Here is a 19,310-nt window from a genome sequence, read left to right as displayed (position 1 = left end):
GTTTGCCTGCTAGGGACATGCCTATGGGAAGACGGGACACTCCACCTGCTGTTTTGCCACAGCCGCAGAACTTGTGCCAGAAATGAGTTTAGGCCAGCTCCAAGATGGGAGCAGCTCCAGCCCCTCTCCCTGTGGCCAGACTGCACAGGGAGCTCTGGGAGCCCTGACATTCTATGTTTATGTGAGTGAATTTGATAGACTCACAGCCCAGCCCAAAAGGGCTGAAGTCAAGTGGCAAGGATGAGGTAGGCAGCCCAGGAGCGGTTTGCCTCAGTTTTTGCCCTTAGTTAGCTTTTGCTGACTCTTGAAGGTTCTCAACCACTTATGAGGAAGGGCTTCCCTAGGCAGCCCCTTTCTTTTTTGCTCTGCTCATGTTCTCTGTATGGCATTTTCTTCCCCTTGTATTTTTGCAGAAATGTCACTGGAACCCTGTTGCGGGAGCTCCTTCCGCTCCTTCAGCCAATAGCTGCTGAACCCAACAGTACCCCCCCCCCCCCCCACACACACACACTCCCAACCTGTTGTATGAATATCCTAGAAAGTCTCTGCTGGATTGAGCCCCTGCTGCCTGTGACTCAGCTCTCTGCGAAAAGGGTGGTGGGGGTTGGAGGAATTGGAAGGAGAGAACTAATGCTAACCCAGACCAGCACTGGGCAAGAGCTAACTAAACTAAGGTCTGGGACTGACGCTTGGAGGTGGCTTTGTTCTTTTTTTTTTTTTTTTTTTTTTTTTTTTTTTTTTTTTTTTTTTGCCCACGTTCTGAGTTGGTTTAGCGCCTCGTGGTGTGTGTAGCTACAGCACCTGATGTCACATGGGTTAGCTGTGAGACCTTATTGTGAGATGAGGTGAGAGCATCGGGAACAAATGATCATTATAAGCCATTCGTGTCAACATTTAGACCTCAGGGTTTGCTTGCAAGCAAAAACAGGAGCTAATTTGCAAGGCTGCCTTTGTGGAGCTGCCTTTTGATCAATGATTGCCTCTGTTAATGTTTCAGTGAGCTATTGATTTCTGCAGCAGCTTTTGTTCCCTGAATTGATGTGCAGCGGGTCTTTGCTGCACACCATGCATGTTTGATTAAAGTGCAATTGACTTCGTTCCTGGTGAGGCCGTGAGCTGCTTCACTCTATTTGTAGAACCAAAGCTTTGCCCAACATGTTCTTTTGTTTGTACTCAAGACCTAGCCACCCATGCAGGCAGCAGTATGCTGTTTCTAATCCTCCATGTTTAATCCCTCAGTGGCCATTGCAGTCTGAGAGGCAGCTAATAAAACCTGGCCTGGATTTATTATTGTTTTGTCAATTTTATTGACATATAGTTGACATGTGCTACACTGTGTGTGTACACAAACGCGCCCACACTCTAAGTATGCAGTCAGTTGAGTTTTGACAACTGTATACATCTGTGTGAATAATGCCATCTGTGTATAGGCATTGGTGTTTTCCTCCTGAGTAGGTAGTCACTTGGTTGGGTCCTTTGCCAACGCTCTTCTCACCCACCTTACAGCTCTGGGCAGCCACTGAATTGCCTTTCTTGCTGTAATAGATCCTCTCGGTCTATCATGAACTCATGCTCTCCTTATGACTTTCATTTAACAGGGTTTTTTGAAATTTATCTCTTATTATATAAGCTGCTGGTTCCTTTTTTTATTGTCAAATAACATCCCAGTGGATACTTATAACTTAATCATACTTCCCATGGCTAAGCATGCTTCTTTTTTCTTGTTTGGGGCTATTAAGAAAAAATGTTTGGGTTGTGTGGGATCAGAGAACTGACTCAGTAATTAAGAGCAGGTATTATTACTCTTCCAGAGGACTGAGTTTGTCCCCAGCACCAACATACCACCTGAAACTCCAGCTCCAGGGAACTCTACTCTCTCTTCTGGCCTTCATAGGCATTCTCACACCAAGACAACATACACATCGATAACTAAAAATTGTTCAGAGCCTTTGTTTGAACACATTTTTGTCCTGTTGGATAGACAAGCCAGGCATAGAATTCTAGATCCTGTGGTACTTGTTTAACCTGGTAGAAACTGGCAAACTTTTTACGAAGTGGTTTTGACTGCCTTATATTCCCACCAGCAGTGCATGCAGGTCCCAGCCATCAAGGTTTCTGCATTTGAAATTTACATTCTTTCATTTTCTCAGCCGTGGTTTCTACCTGGCCCAGGTGCAGTTCATCTTGACCCACGGTGCCTGTGTTTAGTCTGCTCTGGGTATGTAGTTTTTTTTTGTCACAGCTGTTACTTGTTGACAAAACTTGGTATTGCCTGAATCATCACACTTACCTTGGGTATCTCAGTTGTTTAGAGAACACAGTGCAGGAGTCAGGTGCAATGACTCAGACTTACCTCTGGGGCTGCTTTTTCCATTTGCTATCTGGCACTGGGCCAGTTTCTTAGCCACGCTGATCTCTGATTTTTTCTTTTTCTACTGCATGTTGTGCTGTCTTTCAGAACCATCCCAGACTCTTCTGAGCATCTGTGTTTAAGAAGTAGGGTGGGGCTTGACATGGTGGTACACCTCTTTAATCCCAGCACTTGGGAGGCAGAAGTAGGTAGATATCTGTGAGTTCCAGCCTAGCTAAAGCTGCACAGAAATAAAATTCTGCCTTTACTTTAAAGGAAAAAAAGTGTTAGTAGGAGTGCTCAATTGTTACTGTGTGCGACAATGCCAGGCTCAGACAAACGCTGTTTATAGAGGTTGAGGGAAGAGGTTGGGAAGGACCTGCCCTGGTTTTTGCTTCTTTCCAGTTTCAGAAAAGACTCTGGTTTATTGGACAAAGTTGCCCACTTGCACTGATGAAGCATGCCACTCTGACAGAGTGCTTGAAGGTGGTTGGACCAATAGGAAAACTAAGGCAGGTCAGCTTTCAATAGGCAGAGTCTGGTCCCACACAGGATTGGTGTGGGAAAATGTATTCCCCAACCATGAAAGTGGGAAGCAAAGTAGCAGAAAGAGGGTCATATTTGGGGCTCTCGGGCTCAGGATGTGCCACCACTGGACCAGCTGCCATTTGTACCACAACACATGCTAGAGAAATAGAACCCCCAGTGGTAATCTCCCCATTTTTCCCTTACTGATCATCTAGCACCAGGTAGAACTCAGCTGATCCGGGGTGTACACATATTCAGGCATAAGTGTTCTGGGCCTTGCTGAACGCTCCCTGCCTGTTCTGCAACCTGGGATAGTGCTTCATTTGTGGAGCGTTGGTGAGGACTGGTATTTTGCTAAGTACTGAATGGTTAGAAAGGTTGAAGCACATCCACAGCTCCATGAGATGGACAGGTCAGTCAGTTCCTGCTCTGTACACCTCCATTAAGGATCTGATGGTAGGCATGGCAGCCCACTCCTGTAACCATTTAACTCTGGGGATGGAAGCAAGAGGATTATGAGTTCAGGGTCAGCCTAGGCTATAAAGTGGGACCCTGTCTCAAAAACCCAAGGACTGGCAACTGGAGAGATGGCTTAGTCAGTGAGGTACTTGCTGTGTAAACATAAACAACTGAATCTGCTTCCCAGATGTCACATGAAAAAGGTGGCATGGTGGTGCATGCTTGTGATCCCTGTGCTGGGGGCAGAGGCAGGCAGATTCCTCCCTGGCAAGTTCCAGCCCACTAAGTTCCCAGCACATGTATATCAGCTGCCTTTGAGGAGCTGTTTCCTTGTCTAAAACCTGCTCGATGCTTCTGATACTCAGGACCACTGGGGTTGGGGTAGAGCCCATTCTGAATGGTCCTGTCAGTCAGAAGAGTTTGTACAAGGTCTCCAGACACCCTTTTGGTTTTGCCTACTTATCCTCCCAGCCCTTAGAACCTAGCTCCCAAGGAAACTTCTTTGCCACCTCCTCTCCTGGTCACCTCATTCATGAAACAGCAGGCATTAGAGGGAGGGACGAAGATGGCTCCGGGACCAGCTCAGCAGCTGCTCCTGAAGTGCAGGTTCAATGTTTTGTTGATACTGTTCTTTTAAGACTGAGGCAGAGACTCTTTTGCGCTCTTTCTAAGAAATCAGCCTTTTGTAAAAATGTCCATAAACCCATTATTCTGTATATTTAATACATTTTAAAATTTATTTTTTGAAGTTGGTTTTTAGTAAGCCCCAGCAAGGTATAAGCACTCTCTGTGTGGGAGACAGGTAGCAGGGGAATCCCTCAGGGCAGGACTGCCACAGTTTTCTTAAGTTGCGTTTTTTTCAGGAAGGCTCCGCATGTGACAGGTGTCAGTCCCTCTGTCTTCAAAATTTTGCTAGCCCCAGTCCTGTTCTTCAGGATTTCCTGCTAGTTTGACCATTGAAAGGGTCAAAGAAGGTGGAGAAAGCAGTTTGTCTCCTGGCCCTTGATCCTTCCAGCTCACCTGTGTTCTCTATTTGGTGACCATCTCTGAAGATGCTTCCATGTGCACATATCACACTCAGCTTTCACACTCATAGCTATAGCTCCCTAAATAAGTGGGAGCCTTATTTCCTTGTCTCTTGTGTGGACTTGTTTCTTGGTTTGTGGAGGTCACACTCTGCTGGGTTGCAGGATGGGAGCCTGAAGCTTCACTCACGGAGCATTGCTGCCACCCTGCTCTCAGCGCCAGGCACAGGAGGATGTGATGATGGAGTGGTTGTGTGTGTGTACACTCACGGCTATTCTTCTCTCTCACAGGGGGAACTGATTACCTTCTATTACTACTGGAAAAAAACACCAGAGGCAGCCAGCTCCCGTGCCCACCGCCGGCACCGCAGGCAGGCAGTGTTCAGAAGAATTAAGACTCGCACGGCCTCCACCCCTGTCAACACACCCTCCAGACCTCCTTCCAGTGAATTCTGTAAGTGGGTATCTTTATGCTGCAGAGAGTAGTAAGAGACTGCTCACATGTAGGCATATGTACGTTCAGCTCTGAAGCTGTGGAGCTGGTGAGCCAGGGATCAATATGGTATGCTTTGTGCATTATTGTGTACAACGTGTACAGTAGTGCTGACAGTTATAGAATAGTTAGAAATTATGTGTACATTTAAGTATTTCTAATAAATTTACTGTTCTTTTATGTTTTACAAAATTTAAGCTTGACCTAGGGTTCCACTTTCTTCTTTTGTCTGCTTTACTCAGATCCTCTTCCCAGGCCAAGTGTGACATTCACCCCAAGGACAGGTGAATCCTGTGGGCCCTACTGTCTTGGTCCCTATGAACTAGAACAGAGCAGTAGTGCTTAGCAGTTCTTTCCTAGTCCAGAAAACTGGCCTAAGGGTACCAGGATTCTGTATTATACTTGGTGAGGGCCAGAAGCCATGTTGGTTCAATAGACAGAATTCCAGGCTGCTCAGATGCACTAGGAAGGCATTGTGAGTATACTGCTACCATTTTAGATTCACCAGTAGGAGCACCTGTGCTGACCACCACAGGATTCAGGTATAACATCAGCCCCCAAAAATCTGGCAAGGCAGGACCTTGATAGTACTACCCCTTGTACATGCAATCTCTTTGCTGTGCTGAATAATGCTGGGGAATTCAAAATGAGCCTTTGTGGCTGATGCCCACCCCAGTCTGTGGAGTTATTTTACTGGTGCCCCATTCTCAGCTGAACATGATGGTGTCTGTTTTGTCTCCACTTTACCACCTTGTGCAGTGGACCTGAGTTCAGCTAGTGAGGATGACTTTGACAGTGAAGACAGCGAGCAGGAGCTGAAGGGGTACGCCTGCCGTCACTGCTTCACCACCAGTAAGTGACCTTGGGTACCCTCAGTGCAGGGGGCAAGTGTTTATTCCGGGGCAGGCCTGGGCTCTATTTCATGTGCTGGATGGCAAAGAAGTCAGGGCCAGTGATTGATTTGACACATGGGTTGTGCTTGAGAAACTTGATCCTTTTTTCTGACTTTGCTTCCCTGTTGAGCAGTCAGAACTGTACTGATTTATTGGGTAGGAAGGTCTCATACAAGGTGAGGGAGGGACTCTGCTGTTCCTGGGAAGTGGCTGCCATCTTCAAGGGGTGGCTACAGGGGACCGGACAGTGGAAACCCTCACCAGCTTTGGGTTGTATAGGGAACTCATAGGAAGCTCATGCTCTGTGGCTCTCATGAATCAGGGTCAGATGGAGCCGACAGAAGGGCCCATCTGCTCAGATATCCTCAGAGACAGGTGGTTTCAAAGGTTGCCCACCTCTCCTCATGTAGCCTCCAAAGACTGGCACCACGGGGGCCGGGAGAACATCCTGCTCTGCACTGACTGCCGCATCCACTTCAAGAAGTACGGTGAGCTGCCACCCATCGAGAAGCCCGTGGACCCCCCGCCCTTCATGTTCAAACCTGTCAAGGAGGAGGACGATGGGCTCAGTGGGAAGCATAGCATGAGGACGCGGCGGAGTCGGGGCTCGGTGAGCTGGGGACCTGGTCATGGGGGCTTGAGCCCACCAGGGACTCAAGTGAGAATTGGTTTTAGGCAGAAGCACACTCCTGCTGGTACTGCCCTCCCTGGGGCCATGGAGCTTAGTGTTAGGGAGAGCTCATTGGTCTTGGTTTGCAGCCCAGTGCCAGTTCCCCAAGTCCCTCAGAACACTCTGGCATGCGGGCCAAGTGCCTCCAGTGGGCATATATCTTTGCAGATTGTTTTTATTTCAGTACTTTAGTGAAGATTCACCCACTTGTGCCTTGTGTCTATAATCGTAGCATATGAGAAGCTGTGGCAGAACGATTGCCATAAATTCAAGGCCATCCTAGCTATAGTGAGTCTTTGTCTTAAAAAAAAAATGCAGCAGGGGATGGAGAGATGGCTCAGCATTTCAGATAAGTTCAGTTCCCAGCACCCACATGGCAGCTCACAACTGTCTATAATTCCAAGACCTGACACCCTCAAACAGACATACAGCAGGCAAAACACCAGTACACATAAAATAAATAAATCTTTAAAAGAAAACTAAATAAGTAGTACAGCAACAGCCACAGCTTTGTTTAACATTTATTGGAAATGTGTCTGGGGTGTTTGAGGCGTGGGACTGTGAAAGGGATCTTTCTCTCTGACACTGACCTCTGAGGACCTTTCTGGCAGGTGGATAGGACGGCCCACTCCCCTGTTTCCTGACCTCAGCTGAGCCTTGTAGCTTTACAGAAGGGAGCTGCAGGTATTCAGCTGCGGGTATCAAACTGCAGTATTTAGCAGCCTTGTCTCCTGGGTGACTTCCTGTCCTTTTCCGTTAACTCCACAAATGTTCTGCACTGTGGTTTGTTGAGTGTGGACAGTTAACCTGAGAAAGGGTGAGGAGCATTAAAATAAACAGTCAGCTGACTCCTTACCTCTCAGAGCCCTGTGCATTTCCAAGATAGCCCCCCAGGATGTGTGTCTGGGTTTGAGTGGATTTGTAAACACACTGTTTATCCTACTTTGCCTATGACTAGACTTGGGTGGGCAGTTGGGCCTAGGGATCCATTCTCTCCATCCTTTGGTTTTGGAGGGGCAGATGTCTACACTACGCAGTGGTCGGAAGAAGCAGCCTGCCAGTCCTGATGGTCGTGCCTCCCCCATCAATGAAGATATTCGATCCAGTGGCCGGAATTCCCCCAGCGCTGCTAGCACCTCCAGCAATGACAGCAAAGCAGAGACGGTGAAGAAGTCAGCCAAGGTCAGGGACTGAGGGGGACAGTGGGAGCCTCCTGGTCCCTCCCTCCCATCTGAACAGTGACATCACCCTGGCCTAGGAGCTGCAGATGGAGGCCTAGGGCCTAGAAAGATGGGAAAAATGGAGGTACCTCTGCCATAAGTTGGCCAAGGCCTCAGAAACACAAAATGGAGTGGCTAGAAGGGTTCCTAACACCAAGGATCCTTGTCCCTAGATAGCTGCTCCTCTGGGTCCTCGTTGGCCCTTTGGAGAACATTCTCACTTCTGGAGATGGGGCTCAGAATGAGGAAACATGTCCACAAACGTCACTTCTCTGCTTCCACTGCAGAAGGTAAAGGGAGAGGCTGCGTCCCCTCTGAAGAGCACCAAGCGCCAGCGGGAGAAGGTGGCCTCCGACACAGAGGAGCCTGATAGGGCCACCTCCAAAAAGACAAAGACCCAGGTGAGGCTCCTGACATCACCACCCTCAGCCCCCACACAGACTCAGGTCCTCCCGGGGAAGGCAGTGCCTGACTCCCAGGCAAGAGCTGAATCCCCTGCTGCCTCTGCGTAGACCGTGGTTGTGATCCATACTAGCAGTGTGGAGCTGAGCTCTGCTTCCCAGTGCTTCCATCTCTTGCTTCTCTGGCTTTAGGAGATCAGCCGCCCCAACTCTCCCTCTGAAGGCGAGGGGGAGAGTTCAGACAGTCGCAGTGTCAACGATGAGGGCAGCAGTGACCCGAAAGACATCGACCAGGACAACCGCAGCACGTCCCCCAGTATCCCCAGTCCTCAGGACAATGAGAGTGACTCGGACTCGTCGGCACAGCAGCAGACACTGCAGGCCCAGCCCCCCACCCTGCAGGCTCCCAGTGGGGCTTCTTCGGGTCCCTCCGCCCCTCCAGGAGCACCCCAACTTCCCACCCCAGGGCCCCCGCCCTCTGCCACTGCAGTCCCTCCACAGGGCTCCCCTGCCACCTCACAGCCCCCTAACCAGCCTCAATCTGCAGTAGCACCTGCAGCCCACACCCACATCCAGCAGGCACCCACCCTGCACCCACCTCGGCTGCCCTCACCCCATCCTCCACTGCAGCCTCTAACTGCACCCCCTAGCCAGAACTCTGCACAGCCTCACACCCAGCCCTCCTTGCATGGTCAGGGCCCACCTGGTCCTCACAGCCTACAGGCTGGACCCCTGCTACAACACCCAGGGCCTCCTCAGCCCTTTGGACTTCCTCCCCAGGCCTCCCAAGGCCAGGGCCCTCTGGGCACCTCCCCAGCAGCTCATCCTCACACCACTATACAGCTTCCAGCCTCCCAGTCAGCACTGCAGCCCCAACAGCCCCCAAGGGAACAGCCCCTGCCTCCTGCACCTTTAGCCATGCCTCATATCAAACCCCCACCTACCACACCGATTCCCCAACTTCCAGCACCACAGGCCCACAAGCATCCACCTCACCTCTCAGGGCCCTCACCCTTCTCTATGAATGCGAATCTGCCACCGCCTCCAGCCCTGAAGCCCCTCAGCTCCCTGTCCACACACCACCCTCCCTCAGCCCACCCTCCACCCTTACAGCTCATGCCACAGAGCCAGCCCTTGCCCTCCTCCCCTGCCCAACCCCCTGGGCTGACCCAGAGCCAGAGTCTTCCACCCCCAGCTTCCTCCCATCCCCCCACTGGCCTCCACCAGGTGCCCTCCCAATCCCCATTCCCCCAGCACCCTTTTGTACCTGGAGGCCCTCCTCCCATCACCCCACCCTCCTGCCCCTCCACCTCCACCTCCACCCCACCTGCGGGGCCCAGCACCTCATCACAACCACCCTGCTCTGCTGCTGTTTCTTCTGGAGGCAGTGTTCCAGGGGCTCCATCTTGCCCACTCCCTGCTGTGCAGATCAAAGAGGAGGCTCTGGATGAAGCAGAGGAGCCAGAGAGCCCTCCTCCACCCCCCAGGAGCCCATCCCCTGAGCCCACCATAGTGGACACCCCCAGCCATGCTAGCCAGTCCGCCAGGTACTGGTTTGGAGGAATGGGGGTCTGACTAGGTGTGGGTGGATTTGGTGGAGGTGAGGAAGGGTGTGGCCCTCAGCAGAAGCCCCAGCCAGAGCTGCTACCTCTCTAGGTTCTACAAACATCTGGACCGGGGCTACAACTCATGTGCACGGACAGACCTGTACTTCATGCCTCTGGCTGGATCCAAACTAGCCAAGAAGAGAGAGGAGGCCATTGAGAAGGCCAAGCGTGAGGCCGAACAGAAGGCTCGAGAGGAACGGGAGCGGGAGAAAGAGAAGGAGAAAGAGCGAGAGCGGGAGAGAGAGCGGGAACGGGAGGCAGAACGCGCTGCTGTGAGTCCTGAAGGGACCTGATATGCAGGGCTTGATGGCCGAAATCTATCATAGACTGGTGTGTTTTCTAGTGCTAGTGACACCCATGCCCAGACTTTCTGAAGGCTGTAAGCCATCCATTGTGTGGCAGTCATGAGTCTGACTTGATTGATGGGCCTGTCCTTTCCCTGCAGCCTATAGATTAGTGCCTCCTCCGTAATCCCAAGGTGTCAGAGAGACAGGAGGGGGTGACTTGGAAGGAAACCTAAGTGTGGCATCGAGAGGCTATGCAGGTGCACCCTGCTTTGAAGCCCCCATGTGAGCTGGGGTACTTGGTGCCTGCTCAGTCAGGAGGGGTGGGGACGCCAAATCCAGAAGTGGCATGTCAGACTTCATGGTAGGTTTTCTGGCTGCCGGGCTCCCTGTTGCACAGAAACACTGAGGTACAGGGGGACTGCAGGCAGGCACAGATCTGTCTAGACTGTCCTGGTGCCTAGACCTGGCAAAGGTCCTCTGTTTCTGTGTTGGGGTGAAGGAGCTAAATTGTTCCGACGCTGGAACAGAACAAGGGCCTACCTCTTTGGTGAGCACCAGTTTTAGACCCCATGTGGCTTGGCACCAGCTCCTCATACCCATACCCTGGCACCCTTCCTCATACTCTCTTTTCTTCAGCAGAAGGCATCCAGCTCAGCACATGAAGGCCGTCTTAGTGACCCTCAGCTCAGTGGTCCTGGTCACATGCGACCCTCCTTCGAGCCACCACCAACCACAATTGCCGCTGTGCCCCCATACATCGGGCCTGACACACCAGCCCTCCGGACACTGAGTGAATACGCTCGGCCCCATGTCATGTCTCCCACCAACCGCAACCACCCCTTCTACATGCCCCTTAATCCCACTGACCCCCTGCTGGCCTACCACATGCCTGGCCTCTACAATGTTGACCCCACCATCCGGGAGCGGGAGCTCCGAGAGCGGGAGATCCGGGAGCGGGAGATCCGGGAGCGGGAATTGCGGGAGAGGATGAAGCCAGGCTTTGAGGTGAAGCCACCAGAGCTGGACCCCCTGCACCCAGCCACCAACCCCATGGAGCATTTTGCCCGGCACAGCGCCCTCACCATCCCTCCTGCAGCTGGCCCCCACCCCTTTGCCTCTTTCCACCCGGGCTTGAACCCTTTGGAGCGGGAGAGACTGGCACTGGCAGGTCCTCAGCTGCGACCTGAGATGAGCTACCCAGACAGACTGGCAGCTGAGCGCATCCATGCCGAGCGCATGGCATCTCTTACCAGCGACCCCCTCGCACGACTGCAGATGTTTAATGTAACTCCACACCATCACCAGCATTCACACATCCACTCCCACCTCCACCTCCACCAGCAGGATCCTCTCCACCAAGGTATGTACCCAATTCAGGAGCCAGGAGCGAGGCAGGGTAGGCAGCTTCCACCTAAGACTCACAGTTGGTGGGCTTTCCTGATCAGTGAGTCTCAGGAAGCTGCTGACCTGGGTCTCCTGCAGAAGAGAAATGTCTGGGGAAAGCCTGGCCCTGTGCCCTGGGTGAGGGACAGCAGATCAGGGCTCTTGTGGACGTTAGAGCCAAGCAAGGTGTGGGTATAGGTGCTGGGCTGCCCAAGGAAATGTATCCCTGCTCATGAGAGCAGAGGAAGACAGAGTATCTGCTGGCTTTGATGACCAGGCAAAGTGCAGTTCTGTCCTTTGGGAACAGAGTTCCTTAAGGTCCACTTTCCTGGCATCTGTAGAAAGACTGGGTTGGGGCAGAGGCAGGCTCTGGGTACCACTTCCTTCAAAGCCTCACTGGCATGGTTATAAGGGAGACTGGCTGTGTTCCTGGGGAGGCAGTGAGTTCTGAGGGCTACTGCAGTAGGCCCCCAAGGAGAGAGAGTAGGCCACTGTAAGCCTGGAGGGCCTAACGTAGAGTGCTACCTCAGCAGGTACCCAGGGTGACCACATGGGGTTGATTTGTGGACCATTCTGTAGAAGGGAGAGAATGTGTTTGCTGTGAGCTGAGGGAAGAAGGCGTTGTTGGCCTGAACTGTACAGAGAGGCACAGAGCGAGCTGCCGTGCTGAGTGGCTTCAGGTGTACAGTCAGCGCTGAGCTCTGTGCTTCTCTCTGCCTCTTCTCCCCAGTGGGGCTGGTTGGGATTCGTGGCAGCCAGGTGATGCTTCCCGCCCTGTTGATTGAGAGCCAGCTTGGGTGATAAAGAAGTCACCATGGGTCATGCAGCAAGGATACCAGAGCCATGCTCCAGCTACATTTGGACTTGTGTCCTTTTTTTTTTTTTCTTCAGGTTCAGCAGGCCCAGTTCACCCACTGGTTGACCCCCTGACTGCTGGCCCTCACTTGGCTCGCTTTCCCTACCCTCCTGGCACCCTCCCTAACCCTCTACTTGGACAGCCCCCCCATGAGCACGAGATGCTGCGCCACCCAGTTTTTGGTAAGAATTCACTAGAGGAAGGACATGGACTTCCAAGTGGGAGCTGGGGCTGAGTCAGATAGCACTCCTGCATTTCATCAACTGCTCATGGGTGGGGACCAGGCAGGTGGACTACTGGAGGATTTGAAGGAGAAAGGCCATAAATGTTCTGCAAAACAGCCCAACAGGAGCCAGGACTACCTGGGCTGCAGAGGACAGTAGACACCTGACTAGGGCTGAGGTCTGGGGAGAAGCCTGCAGGCAAGGTCTGGCGTGAGACCCAGGGGCCTCTGAGATGGGCCTCCTTCCTGCCTGGGGACTCTGCTGATCTTGCCCTGCCCCTGGTGGTGCTCTCTCTGTAGAGCCTGGGAAGGGCTGGCCCCACTTCCTCAGCTAGGTGAGTGTACTGCACAGCAGGCTCTCTGACCTCCCTTCTGGTCTCTGTCTTGGTTGCTCTGGTTGTGACTACTCCCTTGACTTGTTTTTGTAGCAGAGCGTGTTTTGTGCTTGGCAGGCACCCCCTATCCCCGAGACCTGCCTGGGGCTATCCCACCCCCCATGTCAGCAGCCCACCAGCTTCAGGCCATGCATGCCCAGTCAGCCGAGCTCCAGAGACTGGCCATGGAGCAGCAGTGGCTACATGGACATCCACACATGCATGGCGGTCACCTGCCAAGTCAGGAAGATTATTACAGGTGAGATTAAAGAGAACCTAAACACACACACCCGCCCTGCCCCATTATGGCAAGTACCCCGGGCCATCCTCTTTGGTTCTGAGAGGGAGGGATGCATGCAAGCATGACTTGGTTGGATGAGAGGCTGGGGTGGAACCCATAAGCAAATAGATTGGCCAGCCTGTGCCTGTAGCCTGTGGGATACCATTTCCCTGTCACCTAGCACACCCTGATGCCCATTCTCTTGTTTTCTCCCCCTTTTCCCACCAGTCGACTGAAGAAAGAAGGTGACAAGCAGTTATAAGTTATTTATTTGTTAATGCTGGCTGTGAAAACCCCAGTTCTAGGGGGAAGAAACAGGACTTTACATCCAGTAGGAGCTGCAAGAGCAAAGAGGAATATCGTCTAAAGATTTCTCTATATATTTAAACCCACAACTAAAACCACATCTGCATAATAGTGTTTGTTTGTTGAGAGGATTTCCTGAGACCAATTTGGGTCTCCCTGCATGACAGTCCCCCAGAAACTTGGTGTGTCCTGGGCTGAACTGACACCTGGGAAACGTACCTGCGATCTTGGGGTTTGGCTTTAGTTCTTTTCCTTGATTTCTCAGTAGGTGCTAGAGTCCGTTCACACCCTTCACTGTGCAAGCAGACACTGAGGCACGTGGGCTCTAGAACCCACGAGGTTTGCAGAGAGGCGGCATATGAGTTTGAAATCCAAGAGCTATAATTTTTAAAAAAATCTTTTATTTTAATACATTGTAGGGAATCTTCATAATTTGAGACAGTTCTGCAGCATGACTTCTTACATCTGTAAATAAATGGTTTTAGAAGTCTCTTTTCCTTCCACAGACGACTATTCTGATCTATTTTTTCCAGCCATGTCACAAAGTGTGAATTCCTACCAGCTATTGACAGAATACAGAGTTGATTTTTTAATAAAAAGTTATATATAATTAATTATCCCTTTAATTAAAGGGAACAGATGGGCGTTTCTAGTTTCAAGCAGGCAGGAGCTTGGGACTAGGTTTGGTCATAGCAGTGAGCATCCAGGGGTTGGCAGGGACAATGTTACAGGCTCTTTATTTTGCTGCTTTGATTTCACTTCTGTCTGTCCCTCGCATGTACAGTGGCAGGCGTGTTTGAGCGAGCCTCCTTCCTTATTCCTAGGAGTTTAGTGTTGACTTTGTGTTCCCTGTCGTCCTGTCTCTGGTACAGAGCGCGCATGTTTACGTGTATGTGTCCGATGATAAGTTTCCTGAGGACATTCTGCACATGCTTGACTGTTCTTGAATGAAATCGTAAACCGTTTAGGAAGTTCCAGAAACGGTGCAGTACACAGCACATGAGACCCAGGACATATGCTTGCCAAAGGGGTGTTAGAGATCTGCAGGTGTGCATGTTGCCAAGCCATGCCTGCCACAGAGAGGCTGCTTCAGAATGAGGGACTTCCTGGGGTAAATGTGACGCAGGTCTGGCCTGTGGTGTGGGCTGTAAAGCAGCTGCGCAAGTGACCTGCATCCTCCTGGGAGACCATGTGGAAAAGGAATGGTTGTCCTTGTTGAAACAGGTTCCCCCTGGGACAGCCCTCTTCAACAGGATCTTGGGGAACAGTTCTGGGCAGACTGACTACTGCTGATGGAACCCTCTTCTTCTCCCCCTCTAGAACCAAGGGTGGGATATCAGTTTGACCCCTCCCTTGGACTCCTGAGGGCCATTTCTACTCTGGTATGAAGTGATTGCATCTAGGAGCAGCCAGCCACAAGGTGTATCCTGGCCCTGTGGAGAGAAGTGGCTCCTAGCTAACCTGGCATTCGCTCTGCTGACTCAGGTGTGGCAGGGCCTCATGCATGGGGCAGCTAGGATCTATTTGTCTGTTGAAAATGTTTGTAGGGTTTTGTTTTTTAACCTTATTTTTTTTTTCATTCCATTCTGCCTTAACTTTGGTTCTTCATGGAGGCAAGCTCAAATTAACCTTTTGTTATCAAACTTATGGCCACCTTGGCATGAAGGCATTTGTTTTCTTCTGGGGTGGCGGCATGCTCTCCAGATGGTCTGCCATGCCCTCTGGACTGAGGAAGGCCACTTCCTCTTGGGCTCTAGCCAGGCAGGTCCTTTCTGTCCCATGCCACCACCTCCTTCTCCCCTTTTAACTGAGTCTGCCACTCAGTTAACCCTTTATCTCCTCTCTAGTACCCATTTTCCAAAGAGAAAGAGTGAAGTCCTTTGAAGTCTGAACTTGAAATCTGTCCAAAAATGTTTCTTTGTTGGTTTTGGGTTTTTCCCCTGTCCCAAGGTGAAGCACTGACTGTGTCCTCCGTGACTGACTGGTTTGTTCGGAGGCCCTGGACCTTCATGGCATCTTTGAGGCCCAGCTGCTTGGCTTCCTTTTGGATTTCCCTTCTTTGATTTGAAATTTGGGTTTGCTTTCTGTGTTCTGTATGTACTTGTTCAGTGTCGTCAAGGCTGAGCTTCACGTCTCACTGCAGTGGAGCGAGCGGACATCTGATCGCTGCATTTCTTTAGGTCTCGGAGCTAAGTGTATATATGAGTAGTTTGCCATGAGATGACACAGTGTAAGCAGTAGACACCCAGGAAATCGTGACTTCTGTGTTCTCTCCATTTGAGTATTTTGTAATTTTTTTGAAATATTTGTGGACATAAATAAAACCAAGCTACACTACAGAACCCTGTGTGTTGGCCAGTGCATTGCCTCATTCTGGAGTGTGGTGGGTGCTGCCAGGGGAAGTCTGCTGGGCCTTGCTGCTGGGCCCTACCTAACCTCCTACGGCAGTTTCTGGAAACATAGGTCTGTGCTGCCTGGGAAGAAGAACCGCCTTAGCAAACCCTTGCTCTCTGAAACCAAGATTGCCACCCACATCCACCACTAGGGTACAGGGGAGAGTCCACTGCCTGCTGAGGGCTGTCAGAGCCATCCTCCAGAATCAGTCCAGGTTAAAGGTGCCCTAGACCCTGTAGGGCAGCACTTCTCAACCTGTTGCAACCCTTTTGGGGGTCAAGTGACCTTTCACAGGAATTGGACATTAGATATCTATAGCACTCTACACAGCAGCAGCAAAGTTACAGTTATGAAGGAATAGCGGAGTGCTTCTGTGGTGGGGTCAGCACAACATGAGGAACTGTACTGAAGGGTTGCAGCATTGCGGAGCTTGAGAAACCGCTGCTGTAGGGGTTTCCCCAGAGCCTCCATGCTGGATAACTCTTGAGTGTGGATGTGCCCATCAAAGTCCAGGGTTCCTGGTGAATTCCTGCTGTGGCTTGTTGGTTTGTTTTTCCTGAGACAGCATTTCACTGTTTAACCCTGGCTGTCCTGGAACTCCTTTGTAGACCAGTCTGGGATGCAAAGAGCAGTGTGTGGCTAGGCTCCAGGTGGCAGCTGCTGTAAGCTGTAATTCTTACTGAGTGTAGGCCTATGAAATGGAGGCATCAGACAAGTGTCAGAACTGCTCTGTGACCCTCACTGCCCCAATACTGGATGTATAAGCAGTGGAGAAAAAAAGGCATCCACAAACACCTGTGTTCATAGGACATCACAATAGCCACAGTGGTCACTTACTAGGGAACGTATACGTGCGTGCGTTATATTTATATGTAGACAGTGGAATGCTATTTGGTCAGAAATGAAACCCTCTCTTTAGAAGCAGCCTGCATGGAACTTGCAGTGATTTTAGTGACCAGCCCCCCATATGACCTCCAGCCTCTGCTCCAGAAATGAGTCCTCAGCCTGGCCATGGTCCAGCTTCCCCTTGTTGCAAGTGGGCTAAGCAAATGACTCTGTGATATGGTGGGAGGTCCTGAGCCTCAGCCCATATTAGCATAACTGGGTGCCCCACCCTGCCTGCCTTCCCTCCCTCTCAAATGTAGTCACCTGGCTGCACCTCTGAGTGCTATGATGACAGACCAGTTTGCACAGTACTGAGGCTTCATGTTGGGGGTCCAATGAGCTGTGGGTAACTTCCAGAACTCTTGAGCAGTTCTGCCCAAAAGGTACCGCAGTGCCAGGACCTCCATCCTCAGACACCCTTACCTGCTCACAGGAGGGAAAGGAGCCCTTCAAGCCTGGATCTGAACCTTGCACGTAGCTCTGAGCAAAAGAGAACCTATGGAGCCCAGGTACTGTGGCTTCTGGCATGTTTGAGAGAATCTGCCTCTATTCCCATGAAGCCTTGTAGTACAATATAGGAAGTGCCAGCTGACCACACCCCTAATATCCCTTGGTGAGCAAGCAGATAGGAAAGAAAGTTACTCGGCACCGAGGCATCCATCCTCAATACCAGGTAAAGGGTTCATGGGCACTTGGGATGGTGTGTTTCTAAGAGGAACAAAGGAAGGAGGGTAGCTTCTAGTTTGAACAGGATGGCTTTATTTTTGCCTTTGGTGGCCTCGGTGTCTTTTTGTTGTTTGGGTTTTTTTGTTTGTTTGTTTTTTCATTTTTGTTTTTTTTTTTTTTGGTTTTTCGAGACAGGGTTTCTCTGTGGTTTTGGAGCCTGTCCTGGCACTAGCTCTTGTAGACCAGGCTGGTCTCGAACTCACAGAGATCCGCCTGCCTCTGCCTCCCGAGTGCTGGGATTAAAGGCGTGCGCCTCCACCGCCCGGCTTTCATTTTTGTTTTTGAAGACAGAGTTTCTCTGTGTAGCTTTGCAGCCTGTCCTGGAACTAGCTCTTGTTGACCAGGCTGGCCTTGAACTCAAAGAAATCCACCTTCCTCTGCCTCCCGAGTGTTGTGACTAAAAGCATGCATTACCACTGCCCTTGCTCATGTGGGACCCGTCTTAAAGGCACTGGGTAGAGGGTAGAAACTTTTTCCTCTCCTGCTATGGATGGACAAGCTCACTAAAGTGAATCCCTGGAGGAACAGCGAGGAGCCTGGGAAGCCAACCCCCATGTAAGGGTGGGGCTCTGAGGCTCAGTGTGCAGTGGTTGTTCTACTGCCCCCTGCTGGGAACAGCCTGGAGTGCGAGCCTGGCTCTGCTCCAGTCTGGGTCAGGCACAGAGCAGCTACAGCCACCTTTCAGGACCCTGTGTGAGAAACCAATGTGTTTACATTTATATGGAGAGTTCCAGGAAGAGGACCCGGGATTTGACGAGCTAGCGGCTGGCTGTAGCTTCCCTTGTCATTTCTCTGCCAGACTGGAGCAGTTCTGGGAAAAAAACAACCCAGAGCAGAGGATAGCTATTCAGGACCACATTCTTGAGGAACCTAAACTCTTCTTGTGTAGTTGGGTGGTCTATGGTGCTGGGGGAAACCTAATCCTAAGGAGTCCCCTGGAACTGTGGCTCAAATGTAGTTCAGAGCACAGAATGGGGCTGGAGAGGTAACTCAGGGTGCCTGCCACAAAAACACGAAGATCTGAATTAGATCCCTGGTGCCACAGAAAAAGTCAGCTGTGATGGGATACTTTTAATCCCAGTGCTGGGGAAGCAGGGACAGGAGGTTCCTGGAGTACTCTGGCTAACTAGCCTAGGCCTTGAGCCCTGGCCTCCACGTGTATGCAAACACACATTCACAGATATGAACACACTTTTTCAAGCACAAACATTGCCAAGACAGAACTTGAAGAAAGGGAGTCGCTAGTCCAAGTATAGGAAGGTGGGACTCTAGAGGAATGACAGCTCTAGAGGACTAGCCGTGGGGACAGCCCTGAGTGGACCAAGGGCAAAGGAGAATAGGGCTTTCCTTACGAACACAGGGTCAGTGTCTATAGCCTTGAGGCTGGGGCAGGATGGGAGGAAGTGGCTTGAAAGGCAGCCTGGAGGCAGGTTAGACAGGAGGCAAGGACTCCTTGCTGTCGCCTGAGTATCAGGGTCTGTGGACATAGCTGGAGGGAAGTCAGAAGATGACAGGAGAGCAGGGCACAGAAAAATGCTACATCCTGGAATCACTGAGGACAAGCACCTGGTTGCATCTGTGGGTTACATGAGAGGTTATGACTATAACAAGGGAGTTGACTGTGAGCCAAAGGGAACGTGACTTAATACCACAGAGGTCATGGGTTTCTGCTCAACTGGTCCTAACTGGTCAGAGCAAGCTGACGAGCTCCGTGTTGGTGCTCACATTCTCTTCAGGGCTGGCAATGGTGGTCAGAGACCATGCACTGGGGGGCGGGGGACGGGGAATGGATGGACTAGGGGCCACATAGCCCCACACCAGGCTCAGAACATTAGGAACCACAGTGCCCTTTCCCAGCTCTTCCTACACAGCCAGTTAATCAGCAGAATGGGAGAAAGAGTTGCCCAGGACATCTCTAGGGCAGCCTCGAGCAAGCTGGGGTGCTGGGTG

At 51.3% G+C, this 19,310-nt stretch overlaps 1 protein-coding gene across 11 annotated transcripts in view; it reads left to right on the top strand.

Annotated features, from left to right (window-relative positions):
- The window catches only part of LOC121447913 (arginine-glutamic acid dipeptide repeats protein), a 372,377-nt gene extending 356,683 nt beyond the window's left edge, over positions 1-15,694 (top strand). For 3 of the 11 annotated variants that reach the window (XM_041651205.1, XM_041651195.1, XM_041651206.1), the window contains 11 exons: positions 4,654-4,816; positions 5,615-5,707; positions 6,159-6,358; positions 7,424-7,600; positions 7,926-8,039; positions 8,232-9,586; positions 9,696-9,918; positions 10,570-11,293; positions 12,208-12,354; positions 12,824-13,028; positions 13,278-15,694. In XM_041651205.1, coding sequence (XP_041507139.1) covers positions 4,654-4,816; positions 5,615-5,707; positions 6,159-6,358; positions 7,424-7,600; positions 7,926-8,039; positions 8,232-9,586; positions 9,696-9,918; positions 10,570-11,293; positions 12,208-12,354; positions 12,824-13,028; positions 13,278-13,311 — 3,435 coding nt within the window. In that variant the 3' untranslated portion in view covers positions 13,312-15,694. The remainder of the gene's footprint in view (positions 1-4,653; positions 4,817-5,614; positions 5,708-6,158; positions 6,359-7,423; positions 7,601-7,925; positions 8,040-8,231; positions 9,587-9,695; positions 9,919-10,569; positions 11,294-12,207; positions 12,355-12,823; positions 13,029-13,277) is intronic. The other 8 variants (XM_041651199.1, XM_041651198.1, XM_041651197.1 and 5 more) reach the window with 8 other exon arrangements.
- Positions 15,695-19,310: the final 3,616 nt, after the last annotated feature.

The sequence above is a fragment of the Microtus oregoni genome, unplaced genomic scaffold (assembly GCF_018167655.1).
Source record: "Microtus oregoni isolate MIOR12 unplaced genomic scaffold, Mior012 000005F_ref0000423, whole genome shotgun sequence".
NCBI classification, from domain to species: Eukaryota; Metazoa; Chordata; class Mammalia; order Rodentia; family Cricetidae; genus Microtus; species Microtus oregoni.
The sequence above is the reverse complement of the archived record's forward strand: the minus strand, read 5'-3'. Positions and strand labels throughout refer to the sequence as shown.